This window comes from Bombus fervidus, chromosome 4 (genome assembly GCF_041682495.2).
Source record: "Bombus fervidus isolate BK054 chromosome 4, iyBomFerv1, whole genome shotgun sequence".
Classification (NCBI taxonomy): domain Eukaryota; kingdom Metazoa; phylum Arthropoda; class Insecta; order Hymenoptera; family Apidae; genus Bombus; species Bombus fervidus.
Genome location: NC_091520.1, coordinates 10,091,729 through 10,110,039, shown reverse-complemented (window position 1 = coordinate 10,110,039; position 18,311 = coordinate 10,091,729). Strand labels below are relative to the sequence as shown.

General features: G+C 30.8%; 2 protein-coding genes across 13 annotated transcripts; one reads left to right on the top strand and one right to left on the bottom strand.

The window, feature by feature from the left end:
• Positions 1-92: 92 nt before the first annotated feature.
• Ythdc1 (YTH domain containing 1) lies at positions 93-4,043 on the bottom strand. 6 transcript variants are annotated; one of them, XM_072002753.1, is made up of 6 exons: positions 3,054-4,043; positions 2,429-2,918; positions 2,044-2,260; positions 1,755-1,959; positions 1,405-1,681; positions 93-1,337 (listed from the first exon to the last, which is right to left on the bottom strand). In XM_072002753.1, exons 2-6 carry the CDS (start codon positions 2,770-2,772, stop codon positions 1,007-1,009), a joined length of 1,374 nt encoding a protein of 457 aa, XP_071858854.1. In that variant the 5' UTR covers positions 2,773-2,918; positions 3,054-4,043; the 3' UTR covers positions 93-1,006. The 6 variants fall into 6 exon arrangements, with proteins under 6 accessions (XP_071858854.1, XP_071858855.1, XP_071858856.1 ...); XM_072002754.1 differs by having other exon boundaries at positions 3,286-4,043; XM_072002755.1 differs by having other exon boundaries at positions 3,536-4,043.
• Positions 4,044-4,447: 404 nt separating this feature from the next.
• Spn (protein phosphatase 1 regulatory subunit spinophilin) lies at positions 4,448-18,278 on the top strand. 7 transcript variants are annotated; one of them, XM_072002717.1, is made up of 19 exons: positions 4,448-4,862; positions 6,466-6,564; positions 6,700-6,974; positions 7,061-8,520; positions 9,607-10,891; positions 11,173-11,193; positions 11,291-11,515; positions 11,683-11,869; positions 11,947-12,210; positions 12,294-12,649; positions 12,868-13,123; positions 13,599-13,652; positions 13,945-14,250; positions 14,325-14,711; positions 14,778-15,039; positions 15,120-15,332; positions 15,418-15,558; positions 15,685-15,791; positions 15,883-18,278. In XM_072002717.1, exons 3-19 carry the CDS (start codon positions 6,712-6,714, stop codon positions 16,132-16,134), a joined length of 6,039 nt encoding a protein of 2,012 aa, XP_071858818.1. In that variant the 5' UTR covers positions 4,448-4,862; positions 6,466-6,564; positions 6,700-6,711; the 3' UTR covers positions 16,135-18,278. The 7 variants fall into 7 exon arrangements, with proteins under 7 accessions (XP_071858818.1, XP_071858815.1, XP_071858816.1 ...); XM_072002714.1 differs by having other exon boundaries at positions 7,061-8,622; positions 12,901-13,123; XM_072002715.1 differs by having other exon boundaries at positions 7,061-8,622; positions 15,733-15,791.
• The last annotated feature ends 33 nt before the right edge of the window (positions 18,279-18,311 follow it).

Genomic DNA, 18,311 nt, shown 5'->3' with positions numbered 1-18,311 from the left:
AAACTTATCTCTTAGTTCCATTATTCCTACATAATGATGAAGAAAAGATCGAACGTGATGTTGTTGAAAAGGTGAAAAAGAGACAAAATCAATTAATTTTTTTTTAAATCTTTACTACGAAATAACGTCAAAAACATACTATATAAATCAGTTTATATTCATAATGTTAGGCTGTTTCTGTAATTAATAGTGATAATTACATGCAGTTTATGAGTGATACATATTGCTAATTATGACCAAAATATTTTTTTCTGCTATTGATTATCTTCATAAATTTTTGTTTGTGAAAAGATTGTAGTTCATATTAAGTAGTTTATTCGTTTTAATCATTTTGGAGTGCTGGAAAAGTAAATTTTTATCGGCGGCAGTGGTCTGTATTAAAATGATACAATTCGATTATAGAAATTCGCATATTAGATAATGTAAAAGCAGTTGTTTATCATGATTTAGTTGATTCACAATTCAATATCTTTATTTGTAAAAAAGTTCAAATATATCAACATATGTAAAAATTACAAAAATATACGTATATATATATATATATATATATTTAAATTGAATATAATGAAAAGATTAGAAAATAAGTAGTAAAAATTAGAAAGTAAGTTAAGTGGACTATTAATCAAAAAACTTATGTTTCATTGATACTAAATGCATATAACATAAGAGCTGGTAAATTGTGAATCAGTTTTACAGCTTTTTTATTATATATTATGTAAAAGAAAAAATTGATTAAATTATTTTTACAATTTCGCATTATTTCATCTCAGAGGATATTTCAATTCTGTTAAAAACGAAGTATTACTCACATATGTAAATATGTTTATGTATACAATTAAAACTTTAAATTACTTCTTTCTGAATTATTAGTACAAATAGTCACATGATAATTAAACATTTACTATTGCCATGATTATAAGTGTCACAGTACCTTAAAAACCCTTACTATATGTGCATGAATGAAGAAATGACAGAATAGGTGAATGAAGATAATATTCAAAATTTCTTATCTACGGTCTCTATATCTATGATGATGATCACGAGAGGATCGATGATCACTGTGTCGACTATGTCGACTTGCCGTTCTCCACAAGAATTCGTCTACACTCCTTTCGTAACTACGTTTTTCAAGTGCGGATGCCGCTGCACTGTAATCAGGTGGTAATGGTAAACCATCGTAATACCTAGGTGGTGGCGGCGGCGGAGGTAAAGAGTCATATGGATGAGGTGCAGCATAAGGAGGTAGAGGAGGCAACTGGTGTTGCATAGTACGCATATAATCTGCAACATATGCTTCAGCTGCAGCAGCTACACCCAATCCTGTGCCACCATATCCCCTATAAAATTCATTTCTATCAAAAATAACATATTAAATTTACGACATATGTCAAAACACGTACATACTTGGAATAAGGAGAATCGCTTCGATTAAACCAAGTAGCATACCGATGATGATGATGATCTCTTGATCCTCTATGTTCAGTACCAACTAAATGGGATCCTCTAGCTAATGAAGCTAAGCGAGATCGTGAAGTTAAGAAAAGTCGACGTCCTCTGCCTCCCCTTGAGCGTAAAAATCTAGGACTGCTATTAACAGGTCTATTATCTCGATATGAACGAGATTTCATAATATGTTTTGCTGCTTCCTTAGATTTTCTCAAAATAGGGGTCATTTCAATTCCTAAAAGATTTATTATAAGTTATAACAATTGTATTCTTTTTCTCACAGAAAAATATTGTATACTTTCATGTACCTTCATCTTCTGGAAATAATCGGCATAATTCTTCTGCAACTCTTGGTTCGATTTCCTGCCCGTCACGTCCGATTTTCACCTGTTTACCATCATTCCATGGATTATATAAATGTAGTGTTGCTGTAAATGGTAATTCTTTTCTACATATCCAATCAACTTTAAATACACCACCCAAAGCTTTTGCAGACAACCCAGGTGGTAGTACCTAAAATTTATATAAACTTCCTTCCTAATAACATGTAACAGAATTTTCAAAGATATATATATTTTTTAAATTAAATATACAAACCCAAGAAATTGGTGCTCCATCTCTCCTAGATTCTGTACTTAATCTTGCAAACCCAGCAAACTTCCCTGATTCTTTTACAGAAAAAACAAGCAGAACATTTCTGGATTCTCTATAAGCTTGATTTAAATTGGCTTCATTTTGGGGTAATGTACTCCATACTCCTTTAGCCTTTGATAGTGTGACATTTTCAGCATTATTTGATTTGATGATGAAAAATCTGATAAAAAAAACTTTAAGACATGTTCTTGGCATTTTTATATTATTATACTTATCTAAATATTTATAAGTAATTTCAGATAGTACTAGTTCATAATTATAATTCACACATTAGTTTTGTAAAAAGAAATATATATAAAAAGGATTTGTATTTTAAAAAATATCCAACCTTGCATCTCTAAACAAGTAATTTAATTTTGTTGCATAATCATAGCTCTTAGTAACTCCTTTGCTTTCCTTAGATCTTGCACGTTTTGTTTCAGGGCTAGAAGATTTAGAGTCTCTGGATCTAGCACGCTTTCCCCTATTTTTTCGATTACGTTTATTATCTCCACGTGAAGATTTTGTTGAAACAGAGCTTATGCTTGGTTGACTAGAATCAGAATTTGAACTACTAGATGAAACTTCACTACGTGTATCATAAGTTTCATCTGCAGCAATTTTTAATTCATCTACTATGTCATTTTCCCCGCAGCTCAGATTTAAGTTGTCTCCATCTGTATTATTGTCCATATTTTCACTTTTTATTTGATCACTTTCACTATTGCTCAAAAGTATGTTGTCATTTGTCCCGTCATCCAGGCTTTGTATTTCTGGATTTTTCGGGTTTTCTTGTATGAAGAGAGAGCCAATGCAGTTCTGGTGCCTTTAAACCTTTTCTGAAACGCAAATATAAAAAAGGGCTTACTAGATGGATATCCAGTATGCAATAATACTTGTCCAAGAACAATATCATATTTGAATGGATCTTGTAGATTTTATAACAATTATGTAGTAGGAAATAATGTAGTAACATTTTTAGTATATGAGAAGAAAAGTTCAGAAGATTGCACATGAAATCCGATTTAAGTCACTGTGGTAAAAGATTAAAAAGTCCATTTGTCAAAATGTTTAATATTAAAATTGTCCTTATGCAGTTTAATTAAAATATTTATAAGTCTTATAGAAGTTTTCAATATATATCTACTATTACTGCAAGACTTCAAGCATTTCTTGCTTCAAGTAGATATAGATTATATCTAATACCGCTAAAGTTTTTGTTTTGCTAGAAACAATGTTCAGCAAAGGAAAAGCTCCTTTTTCTTAATAATTCATGAGCATTTAAGTCCATGTATAAGTTAAAAATAAACATGCTTTAAATGTTGCAGAGATTTTCTTTCTTTAATTTAACAGAGTGTAGTGACACAATTCTTGTTGCTCTACGGAACACAAATATCTCTTTTAAACTTTATATACAAAAGTTTATCGTAAGGTAGATAGTCTTGCTAAAATGTACTTTTTTAGCCTATTTAATATGAGAAGGCGAGGAGTCTTCGAGTTTTTCTGTATTTCAGATAATAACACATCATACTCGTTTGACGTCTCTATGCAGTCTTTTTTAAAACGCGAAGGCTATGCCTAGGAAAGTTCGTCGTGAATATTATTCTTAATAGCAACGTCAGCACCACAAAACATACTCAAAACCATCTTTTTCGTCATTGATTTCATTAAAAAAGTTCGTTTTACAAACATAAGTCCTTGATGTTATAAACCTTTACGCAGCTCGTACACACTTACGTGCACACTCGTTCTTCACTTAACACACTTCGCACCTCACGCAAGAATGCTCAATGACTACCATGCGTTTAACAACTATTTCTATTATTTCTCTGCACGAAATACACAGGAGACTTCCACAAGGAATTGGGGTTTTTCTCCAAGAAAACACAATAGCTGATTATCTCCTCGCGAATGCATAAACCATGGCGTCCATTATATGACGTGTTCATTACGATCGATAGAAAGAATTATAGGTGAAAATCCAAGCCGAAAATTTATCATGGATTTTAGGAAATTTTATTTTATTATTTCTATTTTATTTCGAAAATTATTTACAAACTTACATATTTTCTATAGAAAAAACTATCTTCCTTAAATATAGAAAATAATAGAATCTTGTCCGACGATAAAGTTTCTTAAATACATGCAAAACTATATATATTTTCTTATCATTATAGGATAGGATTTATTTTACTGATTTATTGCAGATCATTCATTTAAATTTATTACTTAAATCAAGATGTATTTAAATATAAAATGTAAAAAACACATAGAAAGGGGATAAAACATCTTTCTCCGCATAAAATTTGTTAGAATTAAAATCCCTAGCATCATTCATGGTCGCCATCTTTAAAAAGAGATAACGACCATCTTGGATCATTTTTCACGGGTTGTTGACACGGGTAGATTACAGCCGGTTGTGAAAGTGTATCGCGATGTAAAATTAATCATAATTCATTGCCAGAAATAAGTAGTGACTATTTAGGAACTAGAATTAAAAGTAATACATCGGTTCACGCGTTTATCATTATTGTGCAAGTATTATTGTATATGAGAGAATAAAAAAATTTTTGGGAATAAGCGTCTGTCACGAATATAAGCAATCTTGACAAAGTCGACAGTTAAGTCTTATCATATTTACCTAGAATTTGATAAAACAATATTCTTACGATCGTGTTTGCACATGTGAGAAAAAAGCCGTGCCACTAGAAAAAAGAAGATAGAAAACACTGAAAATACATCTTATAAAGGAAAATGGTTTCGTGCACATGGTGACACCTCTGGTTAGTTTATACTTTCTATAAACAATTTGTCATACTTTATTTAAAAGTAATTTGATTTGATTGCGAGTATATTACTTTATTATAAATTGAAAGTTATTCAAAAAATTGTGTATTAAAAAAATTTTTCAATGATAACTACTATTGTAAATTTTTTACAAGGCTCAAATTCGCTGGTCTGGCAGCTTATAATGGCGAAATACAACGTACGTTTACTTGAATTTTTGTAAATATTGTTTGATTACTCATACTGAATTATTCACATTTTATAACATCTATAGATACATTTTAAATTTTACACGTGCAGAATTACTATGAGTAACTCCTTTTCTCTCTTAAACATATATTTATTTTTTTTTAATAATATTTAAAGTTCCGTTTACTACTAGTGTTTATTTTCAAGCTTAAGGTGAATACGTTGTTGTAATAATTATTATTGAAAAATTTGTGATATGACACAAATATTTTTATTTTCTTTATTTAGGTATGTAAATGAAAAGTGAGGAACTCAACAAAAATTCAAGCAAATTCATTCATGTTAAAACATTTAATAAAAACTCATACAAAAAAACTCATACTTAAATAAAGCTAGTATACAAATTTTGTTAACTTAATTATTGAATTAAAATTTGCAAATTTGCTTCTATTTCTATAATTCATTCACAATAACATTTTATATTATTGTTAATAGATGTTTGTATTATCTGATGAATATGAATTATCTGATAATCAATATAACTTTTAATAATATTAGCAAACTCTTTTAATTATAAAGTATTATATTATTTTTCTTTTTTTTAATATATATAACATAATTGTTTAGGTATAACAGATTCATATTATAAAAAAGATGATAGAGAATAAATAAACATTACCATATAATTTTTTATAAATATTTTTTATTAATAGTTAATGACACTATATATTTTGTGATTAATTTATTACAGTTAGATCATAATTTTTTTTATTAAATTTACTTATATTTAATTAAGCAAATATTGGAAGAATAAATAGTAAAGATAATTTTTTTAAGTATTGTACATAAAATATTATAGAAAAGATTATATAAATGAAAAAAAGTTTGCTACAGTAGCTTTATTATTTATTTTAAGCTACATTTAACTTTAACCTATTATTACAAAGATGTATATATTATATGCACTGTACATAATATAAGAATATAACATGTGCATGCTTCCACTTTTCATACTTCAACTACAGAGAAAGGATTCAAGTATTGATTGCAGGAGCATGGTGTGCTATGGCAATAGGAGGAGGGTGAAGCCCAGACAAGACCCCACCTCTTTATGCTATGCCTTCCATTTAAGTCTAACTTAAATCATTTCAGACAATCACAGTAAATATATCTAATATGTAACATAATAAAATGTTCCACTAATGTTATCAAAGAATATGCTCTGCACTTCAAAGACATGTCTTGAGAGTTGATAAATGAATGACCTGCATAAACAATTATGAGACACTAAAATTCAGACAAAATAATTTTATAAATAAATATAATGTATCAAATTTATTCATGGGTTAAATCATGTACAATCAATTACTTTCATGTTACACCTATTAGTATAATATGTTTTTTTTTCAGATCATTAAAAACATGATAAATATAAAAAATATATGAATGACAATGGGCTGAAATACATCAAATTGTAAAATTCATCACTTTTATATACAAGAGGTGCAGGTAGTAATAACATATAATGTATATCCATTTTTTCAAAACTTATTAGTCTTACAGAGACTTATTGAATTTAAATTATTGAAACAGTTCATGAGTGTTATGTATATTACACAATATTTTACATCATTTTTCTGTTAGGAGAAATACATCATGGCAACAGTGGAAGAAAAGAAACGAGTTGGTGGCTCAAAGGTTTCAGCCATTGCAAATATCTTTCAATCAAAACCACAATTGGATAATCTAAGCCATAGAACAAATAATATTCTATCAGATGGTTTCAAGGAACCAGCTGTGCCTTTAAAAGAATCTCCTACACAAGTTACAGTTGTTAGGACTGAGAGTCATGTAGCCCGTTTTAATAATGCACGTGCACTTTTTGAAAAACTTGGGGAGGAGAATAAACCAAATAAACCGTAAGTATATAATAGCAAATAGGAAATAAATGTATAAAATATATAATATACTATTCAGTTATCTTCAGAGTATATTTTCTGTGTAGGGTGGACAGGATTACAAAACCTAGTAATTTACATGGTTTGAGATCACGTTCTAGCTCTGCAAATTCTGGTTCAGGTTGTACATCTCCAGCTCGATCACCACGTCCTAGATCACCATCACCTCCAGGAACCAGAGATCATTTGAGCAATTGGAGTGCAAGTGTACCAGCTTTGAATGCTGAAAGACATTTTGAAAATGGTCATAATCATGGTTTGGATAATGTACCAGATAAACATAAATCACGAGCAGGATTTGGGAAGTTTGACAAAAATTATGGCAAGGAAAATCGTTTGGATGATCGGCCAGAGAAACCAGAGAAACCAGAGAGGAGATTAAACTCAAAAGAATTAATTGAAAAACAAAAAAATTGGACTAGTCACTTTTCAAAAACAAGACCAAGTAGATATAATTCAGATCCAAATAGATCTTTGGTTCAAAGTTCTTTAAATCAGAGTGCAAATAAAGTGAATGTTGAAGCTACTTCTGTAGGACATGTACAAAATGCTGCAAGTACTGATATTGAGTCAAAAAGATCATCAGACATTTCTGCTAACCCAGCTACAAGATCTGCAAGCTTTTGTTCTGTTAGATCGTCAGCCATATCACCACCTCCACCATTACCACCAACAAGAAACTCTTCTACTTCAAATGCAAAGAAAGAGAGACCAGCTAGTATTGCTGCAATATCTCCACCAGATATTCCTAGTAGTCCAGAATATGCTACCATAAATAAATATTTTGATACTTCACCGACTATACCTGAATATGCAGTTGTACAAAAAAATATAAATGTACAAAATAAACATTTCCAAAGAAATCAAGAACAACGGGAAATTTCAAAAAATCCTACAGTAGAGAAAACACAAGATGCGTTCATCCCAGAATATGCAGTAGTGCAAAAGAATACTGCAGCTAAATTGCATTCACGAAATACAGATACATCGAAAAATACTTCAGTGCATCATTCGAGAAACAGTTCTGAAAGTTGTGCATTACCTCTTAAAAATACTCTTGCAAGTTCAAGTATCGATATTTATTCACAAACAAAATCACATATTTCCTCTTATGAAAGAAATTCTGATATGTCTAGTCCAACACGAAGTATGTCAATAGAAAATATTGTTAGTATGTCAATGGAAAGTAAAACGAGGAAAGATAATGACCTTCTTGATGCTCCTGAATATTTAAATTATCCTTCAAATGTTATACGTTCGCCACCTAAAACTTCTGAGTGGAGAAATGAATGGTTAGCCAAAAACGATGAAATTTTAAAGAAAGCAACTGATTTAAAATGTGCCAGGGAAGATACAGAAACCAAAAATGAAGTTGTAAGACCTGATCCACGACCAGATTGGGCCAGACCATGTATAAATACTGTAAGGAAGAAAGATAATCTGACAGAAGAAAAGAAAATAGAGTCGTCAAAATCTCCAGATCCGGAATTGAGACCACCTTCTGGAGGTACGGATAGTGCATCTTCTAGTATGAGCTCCCCTAGCTCCCCTTCCAAGGATAGTAAAGAGGAGAAGGCAGATAAGGAAATGTCAGAAAAATTTCAAGCTGGTATAGTATATGTGAATAATTCGATTCATACGTATACAATAACACAATTCATACCTATACAAACATATATAATAGGAAATACATTTTATACATATGTATAAACATAAATTTAACTAAATTTTATATTTTAATAAGTGAACTTTATATTTTATTAATTACTATAAAACAATTATCTTACAATATATCTAAATTTTGCAATTTTATTATGGCTATGTGCCAAAATACTAAAAAGTAACAGTGTAGAAGGAAGTTCTCCCTCTCTTCCCTCTCCTTCTCTTCTTGATCTTAGTTCCTCCTACTGGTTCAACAGTATTATTTATAGAAATCTGTGTATTCTGTTCTGCTTCTGTCTGGTTCTACTTCACACCATTTATTTCAGAGAAGTACTTCACAAATTTTAATAATTTGTTTACCAGTGCTTATAAAAAATCTGTATTGAAAATTAATATAATTTTTATGGTAACTACTTTATGAAAAGTGTAAATCCACTTTTCATAAAGATAAGTGATGCATAAATTATCTTTTGTGTAATATGTTAAATTTTTTGCAATGTGTTTTTAAAAATATTTCTTAGAAAAATTTTTAGAAATAGTAATTTCAATTTTATATTACAAAATTGCTTTTTCTTTTAAATATTTCCTGAATCCTTTATGTAAAATATGTGTGTCATTTTATCCATCATATCCAACACATTTTTATCAAACATTATATGTTATGAGAAATTTTGAAACATTCAAAGTTATGGTTGTAGTTTAAAAAACGTTAATCCCAGTGTTTTTATTGTGCATGTGACTTTACAATTCTATAAATTGTTTACTATTTTATACATAAAAGAAATACAAGTACCATGTGTCTACGACTACTTTGCATTGATTGCCGAGGTATTTCACATCTTCTCTTATAAATTGATGATATACATATATTTACGCATAGCATGTAAATTTTTTATTATAAATAACAATAAATGATATTTTGATATTTAAGGACGTAACAGTTATGATTTGCAACATGAAGAACAAGAAAAGCCTGCAGCATATACAGAATCCATTGCTGAAAAGGATAGTTTAGAAAAAAATTCAAAATTCAATGAACCAGATACTACGACAGTTATTCGGCGATCTCATGTACGCGTCGATCTTCAAGCTGCTGGTTTGGGACAACGACCACCATCCGTTGTTAGTTCAGATCAAGAATACCCACCTTTAGAACATAAGGATATACCAATACCTTCGCCATATGTAAAGAAAGTGCAACAAAATCAAGAAGTTTCTACCCAAAACGATGAAGTTAAGCCACAAGTAAACACAAATGTAGAAGAAAATGCTTTAATAAAAACTGATTCAACAAAAGGTTGCCATAATAAGATATCTCAAGATAGTAATCAAGATCATGTACGAATAAATTCAGCGATTACAGAAGGAAATCAAAATGTAGTCTTAGATAATAAATCAAAATCAAATATTGCCAATGAAAGGCATACATTTTCTGAAACAGTATGTCAGAAAACAGTATCTAATGCCAAAAATGATCAAATTAAGATCTCTGTACGAGAAAAACTAGCAAAAAATAAAGAAGAAGTATCTGGAAAACGGTCAAGTTTCGTCGAAGTGGATAATAAAGTAGATCAAATAGAAAAAGATTATTTAAACACAAATCAATGCTCAATAGTTCCAAGTGTTCAGAGTGCTGATAATTCACCAGAAAAATCAATTAACAAAGAAGCAGAATTAGATGATGCTGCACATTCAGAAAATACGCACAAATTTATGTCAAAAACGAATAAAAAAGAATTCATAACATTAGCAGGAGATACAGTATCATCATCTAAATCCAATTCCCAAACAATAAGCAATATTCTAAATAGAAGTATAGAACAATTAGATCAACCACAAACAACATGGGAACAAGAGAAACAAAAAGCTGAACTAGCAAAGTTGAGGTTGCAAGAAAATACTTCTACGAGTACAGTTCAACAAATTAATATACCTCAAAATGTATCACCTGCTATTGTAACACAGCAACATATAGAAAAGAAACAACTAAATGAACATATTGTATCTGAAAATAGTGTTCATGATGATAGTGATTCCAGTGATACTAAAACTGTTACAAATCTGGAACATACACCAGCAATGGATGTGAAACATGTCATGGAACAGAATGATTCTAATACTGCTACAGAAAATCTTTCTAAAGCTATTACAAATCAAATTCCTGTAACACCAGATACTATGACAGCTGATGAAGCAGAAAACCTGCTAAGTTCTCGGTAAGTTACTTGAATAAATAATTACAACTATATACAAAATTGTATATAATAATGAATGTATTAAAATTATGTGCACTAAAATTTCAATATAGATTTCTTTAAATACGTCTCTGTATTTTACCATTATGATAATTCTAGTTATATGGCAAATAATTTCATAGCAACTTGCAAACAGCTTAATAACTTTTATTTCCTTATTTTGAATTCTAATATTTTCTTCTATTCATGTTTATTTGAATGTGACTTCAAACAAACTTATAATGTTCTGGGACGAAACACAGCATTCTAGAAAAAAAGATAAGGTGAGTTAATTATTATTGTCTGGTTAAATGTTTAGTTCATTGATCATGATATTAAATTATAAAAAAAGCATCGTGAATCATATGAATACTCAATTAGACAAGGATCAGCTTTATTGTCGGATGAGGAAGCTCAAGAGATAGCAAGATTATTATCACCAACTACGCATGCTGAAGTTGTAAGTGAAGAAAATTCTATTGATAAAAATAGAGAAATGGACAAAGAGAGGGAAAGGGATGATCAAGATAATACACCAGATTGGCTTTCTGATGTCTTGTCTGCTCCTGATACCAGTCTTATAAATAGCACCACTAATGATTATAGGTGAATCAGTTTGGTCTTTTATGTTTTTTATGTTTTATAAAACTATTTTGCAGCTAATGCTATGTATTGATTTTAGTTACTTTTATTAATAGCACGCAGTGACATGATTTAGTATAAAATTATAACGATTTTTCATTAAAAAATACTAAATTTTTATGACTTTTTAGTTTGTCCCATAGATCACGTAGCGATTTAACAATAGACTCGTTGACGGAGAGTCAAGTGGGTTCTGTAACGGGTAGTGAAAGTGGTTTACTTGGTTCCGTTAATAGCTTAAACGATACTTACGAAATTAACGATGATACAGAAACAGAACATCAAGACGAATATGTTCCACCGACACCCGGCAAAGTAGTAAGATCATAGATGAAACATATGTTTATTAAATATAATTTAAGAATAAGTCATAATTAAGTATTATGTTTATTTAGGTATTGGTGGAAAATGGTGTACACTATTTTGAGGATGGTCATTTTTGGATGGAAGTTGCAGGGATACCAGAATCAGATGACGAAAAAGATGATTATCCAACAAATATACCAATTAAAAAAATGTCTAAAGTTTCATTCGATACGAAACCAATGAGAGTTTATTCAACACATTCAGTAAATGAGTACGATCGACGAAACGAGGATGTAGATCCCGTTGCTGCCAGTGCAGAGTATGAACTTGAGAAGCGAGTTGAAAAAATGGAGGTAATATTGTTTAAAATCAATATTGAACGATGGTGCGTGTTTTATTTTGTATATACATGTAACACAAGCAACAAATTTATTAGGTATTTCCAGTGGAACTTATGAAAGGACCAGAAGGTCTTGGTTTAAGTATTATTGGAATGGGTGTCGGTGCGGATGCAGGTCTAGAAAAATTAGGTATATTTGTCAAAACAATCACAGAGAAAGGCGCAGCTGCTCGAGAAGGCAGAATACAAGTAAACGATCAAATCGTTGAAGTAGACGGGAAATCTCTAGTTGGAGTAACACAAGCATATGCAGCTAGTGTCCTTCGTAATACTTCAGGTCTTGTACGTTTTGTAATTGGTAGAGAACGTGATCCAAATTCGGAAGTAGCTATGTTAATTCGACAAAGCCTCCAAGCAGATAAAGAAAGAGAACAACAAGCCAATTCTGCAAGGTATCAATCAATTAATTTACAACCAACAAATTTTTATATTCTTTAAAAATGATTTCCCAATGATGGCTTATCCTTGCTCGCTAATGTTTATGACGAAAATTGCGGCCACTTCAATGACAGCTCGAGGCCTCTTGAAGTTCTGAGGGAAATCAATTTTCAACCAATTAAAAACTTCATAAAGTTATCTAAGAGATTTTAAAATAAGTAAATTTCTACAGAAAACTTAATTTTTCGGATACTTCACCCGATAGCCAACGAGGTAGTGAAGACATTTCTGTCGGAGGAATGGGAGGAATACCAGGTTCTCCAGCCATGTCATCATGTTCAGAAGGGGAACCTCCTCAAAGTCCCATAGAAAATTATTTATCTTCTTCCGGTCGGAGTAGATCCCCTATCATCAGTTCATCAATGCCACCACATACATCTGCTACAACACAGAACGATGTTGACAGTTTAAGACTGCTTTTACAAGAGGTATTATTTTTTTGTTAATAAGAAAAGAAATACGTAGTATAAAACATATGTAATTTGCATTATTTTATGTGTATAATAATTTAGTTATAATAGCTTTCATCTATAAGTTTTTTTATATTCTCTTCAAGCATATAGTTAATGAGAAATACATATCATGGTCTCATTGCCTTTAAAAGATAATTTAAATTAGAAATTTTATAATTTTTATATCAAACTATATTTTGTATTATTTTATTATTGCACAAAATATTCAGTTTTGTGTTTGTTTTTATCAATTTTATGTAAAATATTGCTGTATAGAATGCAATATATAAATTTGTATGAACATGTGCATTATAATCTATTGTACATATATGTATATATGTTGTTTATATTGCTATCTTATATACACCATAAGCACTTCCTCATAGGTTTTATAAGCGTGAATATATTTTGGTGTTGCTTATGCACTGTGTTCGTTGTTCACTGCTTGCAGAGTCAGTATAAACTAGCATTAGCAGATGGAGAGGTGGAAAAACTCAAAGCTAAGGTAATGTCATAAGATAAACAATTTTATGTCATTCTTGTCTGTTGATGCACTTTGCTTGTATGTCACATGCTTATACTTATCAATTTGTGTGTAGCTTAGTGTGTATTTTTATGAGTTTGTTCAGTTTTTACCATTTCATATAGCTTCTACGTTTTGATTTGCTATCATAATTAACATAAAGGATTATAAAACGGTTTACTAAAGGAATATTAATCTATACATGTATTTTGTATATAAATTATTTAATAAATGTATTTTGTAAAAAAATTTACTTGAAATGTTTTATTTATAGCTTGTAGACTTAGAAAACAGTGGAGCTGGCAGTGAAGAATATGCAGCAAAATTGCGTGAATCTGGTTTACGACTTCATGAATCTGAAAGAGCCTTGGGTACTGCTAGACAGGATTTAATAGCGGCGCGAGAAATGCTTTCTCAGGCAACAGCACAAAATGCTGCTTTACAACAAAAATATGCCCGAGCTAGGAGAGCAGCTCGCGAATTACGCACAGATATTGCTGCTAGAGATGAATTTTACCAACAGTTACTACAAGAGAAAGATACGGAATATAACGCTCTTGTTAAAAGTTTGAAAGATAGGGTATGTTATCAGTTATCGTAAAAGAAATTAAACCAATATATATGTAGCAAAAAATTAATTATAAATAATTATAGGTAATCACATTGGAAGTAGAATTAACAGAAACACAAAGAAGGTTTGGATTACCAGTGAGATTGCCTTATGATGGAACTACGGCTAGGATTGTTACGCCACAGTTATCGCGACGTCAATTACCTCCTCCTCCCTCATCAACTAGTTGTCAACTTTCAGATACTGAAACATCAGATTTGAGTAGTCCGGATGATGGTGATAAAACAGCGACGGTCGAAAGAAAACTACCGCTCCCATTGCCAGTCAAAGAAGAGTTAGATCGAGCAGTACCTGCACATCGACTTCTTGATAATTCTGCTGGGAAAAGTAAAGCTGAACTTGCCAGTAGAGGAGGACTTGCAAATCGACAACTTCCTAAACGTTCTGGTGGCCTTAGCAACAGCAGTTCTGTAAGTATATAGTCACAATTACTAAATTCGGGAACAAAATGTTTATTTAATCATTTTATATTTCAGGATTATGGTTTGGACGAATCAGGTGACAATACTGATGAGGATTCATCTTCTAAATTACTTTCTCAGGACACAAGCAGCAGATCGCCAAATGACTTAACATCAAAGCAATCAAATTTGAGTTCCTATTCCAGTAGTTCTTCAATTAGTTCATTGAAAAGTAAACACGTGGAACCTACACATCCGACAGCAATTCGACAACATAGCACTATTAGTTCACAAGTCAGAGCTATGACAGAACAAAGTTGGCCACAATCTCAAAAAAGTAGTTTTTCTGTTATTCTCTTTATATGCAATCTTTGTAAAATTTTAAATATACAATTCTTATTGATTCTTTATACATAGATCTAACCGGGCCACCAGCATCATTTGCAGAACAGTTAAAACAAGTTTTAGCAGAAAGAGAGAGACGACTTGGTGGAAACGACATGTCTTCATCAAGAGAAAGTTCTGGGGATTTTAGTGACTTAAATAATCCACATTCTAGCGATCCAGCTTTAGTTACTCATCATTTAGTAGAAGAAATACGACAAGCTGTAAGCGAGGCTAATCAAAGAGGTAATGTATCTTATCATGTACCTAAAAAAGAGTGTCTCAAAGATAGTAGCTCCTTTTTTGTATAATGACTTGTTTATCTGTACAGTAAAAAAGGCCACCATCCCTTCATCAAATTTAATTGGTAGTGGTTCCACACCTTGGCATCATCCAGGTAGTTCACCTTCTAGTCTGTCTTCTGGTGGATCAGTGAGCCCACCTGCTGTTGACCCTAGTCCGTCTAAAACAGGTATTTTTGGTATTCGTAACACGATGCAAGCAGTGAATGATTGATTCTTGATCCCTTCTTTTTTTCTTTTATATACTTTGTTTCTCATAATTTTACCCCTCCCGTGTGTAAATATTATGAATTTAGATACGAGTGAAGTTTGGTTGCCTCCTCATCCAAGCGACTTTGGTTTAGGTGACAAGAAGTCTCACTTCTGGCAGAATGCACCAGTTACCGATTGGTCCAAAGAACAAGTAAGTATATATCTATTTAAAGAAATGTTTTTACTAAAGACTATAGATTTATTGTAAAATATTGAATTTGTAATTTGAAAATTGGTATTAGGTTTGTCAGTGGTTATCAGGAATTGGTTTGGAACGTTATGCGCCGCGCTTTTTGGAAACTGGAATTAATGGTGGAAACCTTTTACGACTTGAGTCTCGTGATCTCAAAGCTTTTGGCATTTGTGGAGATGAAAAATCCCATTTGAAACGCAAATTGAAAGAACTTAGAGCACAAGCAGATCGGGAACGCAAGGAGAGGAAAGAAATAGAACGAATGCGACGAAAAGCAGAAAAAGCTGCACGAAAAAAATAGTTTGTGCGTACATTAATGTACTTATGTCCCATATAAAATTCAATAACTTTGCACAAAAAGTCGGTGACATATTCAAATTTTGTGTACGATATTCCAGTGATCGTAATTTTTACTTCTTCCGTCTGTATTTAATTCTCTAGTACATATAAACAGTCACACACACAGTTCTAAATGTTCTCAATCGGACTTCTTCATATCCGAAATTTTTAAATTTTATTATTTATAAATTTTTTAACTTCAGATTTTTGCATTTATTTATAACTTTATATTCAAGTTGGTTCACATTCATGCTGTTCTTATAGTATTTGTACTAGCTATTATTTATAAAATAACAATAAATATATTTCGAGGAAGAGAATGTGTATGAATGTAAAAGCATGCCTACTATGCCAGATGTATGCATGCGATATGTATGTATAAAATTCAAGCCATTTAGATAAATTGTAATAAAAATTTAATTAGCTAACATTTTTTTATAATTGTAAGTATAGTTTTGTAGAGAAACATAAGTTTCATGTTACTAGAATATATCGTTTCTGTATTTATTTTTACTATCAATTGTGTAACAACTTTTCATAAGGAATAATATAAATATTAGTAAAATAGAGTCCTAGAGTGTAACTATTGTTAGAAGAGAAGTGACTGTCCTTTACTATATGTACATCATGAAATATCAACGAATTTGTAATTGCCAATACAGTATGTGTTACTGTGTTAAATTTCACTGTAGATTGATCAAATCATAAAATAATTTCATTTATCTATATTTATTCCGTCTAAATTTGCTCAGTTTATATTTTACATAATTAGCAAATCCTCTAAAATTAGCGAATCAAATGAAGTGTTAATGAATTTCTATCATGCTAGCATATTTGTATTAAAACTTTTCTTCCTTTTAATCGTAACAACGTTTGTATTATTGTATTTAATCTGTGAATTATGCACTAGAAATCCGCACAACGTCCATCTTATTAATTCTTAAATTATGTGATGAATTTCTTTAGCGTTTTATATACTTCAGACATTCCACATATGCGATACTTTATAATTTTACCTTTATCAACATATATAAGTAAAAAGAAACCACAGGAGCTCTTATACTTTGGGCGACGTCCCTATATATGCGTGAATGTTGTACGGATACATTAGGTATTAAGTAATATATGTTAATACTAAACTAGTATCCTAACAAAAGTTCATTCTAAATGTTTGTTCAAATGATTACGGGACTCGCTTGGGTACAATATAGACAAACGTACTTTATTGTACGTATACCTATTTATAATAGCATTAAGTTTTGTACAGTGTTCAGTACTTTGTTCCACCTTTATACCATTCTTAATGTACAATGTTTTTCTTTTGGAAAAGAATAATTTCTTTTACATAAAACAATTAAACGAACAAAGTATTTAGCATTGATACATATACTGTACATATTATGCAGTGAACGATCACTAATACTGTAATCTACAAAAACGATTATGATATAAGGCGTGTAAGAGGCATAACCGTAGTGTCATAATATCTTTATAAAAAATAGTCTTTAATTTCCTAACTTAAGCATTTATCAAAGGTCCTCCATTTTCTAATAATATTATGTATCACAATATTTCAAAAGCAATTATTATTACTTTTGTCGTTATGTACAACGAAATGTGGGAACTCGTTAAAAGTATCAACACATATAACATTCTTGCGTCTCAGGGTAACCATTAATATGTTTCGAGATATAAGTGTGTTTAATGAATTAAAAATTTTCATGAATTGGAACGTCCTGCAATTCGTTTTTAAATAACTATTGTGATTTGGTAGGAGCAGATGTTTGATAAAAACCGACTGATTTACAATAAGTTTTTATAGTTGATTTTCGAGCAATGGCTTAGGTATGACGTAATGAAATGCCATTTGTCCAAAAGTAATTGTAGAACCAAAACTTGTACTCCTCTATAGAGCTACATAATATCTGAATGTTTTCATACATTTTCGATGATTTTCAAGTATTGCTCATAAGAGAGAAAATTATAGTTCCATGGATAAAGACACAGAATGTCAGTTGCATACATGGCAACTTTTTAATAATGTCTATAAAAAGTATTGTCAACAAATACTCTTAAACGTTTTAATTAAAAATAATTCATACTATACATTCGTAGTTTGTTCCTTTTACCTGATAAATG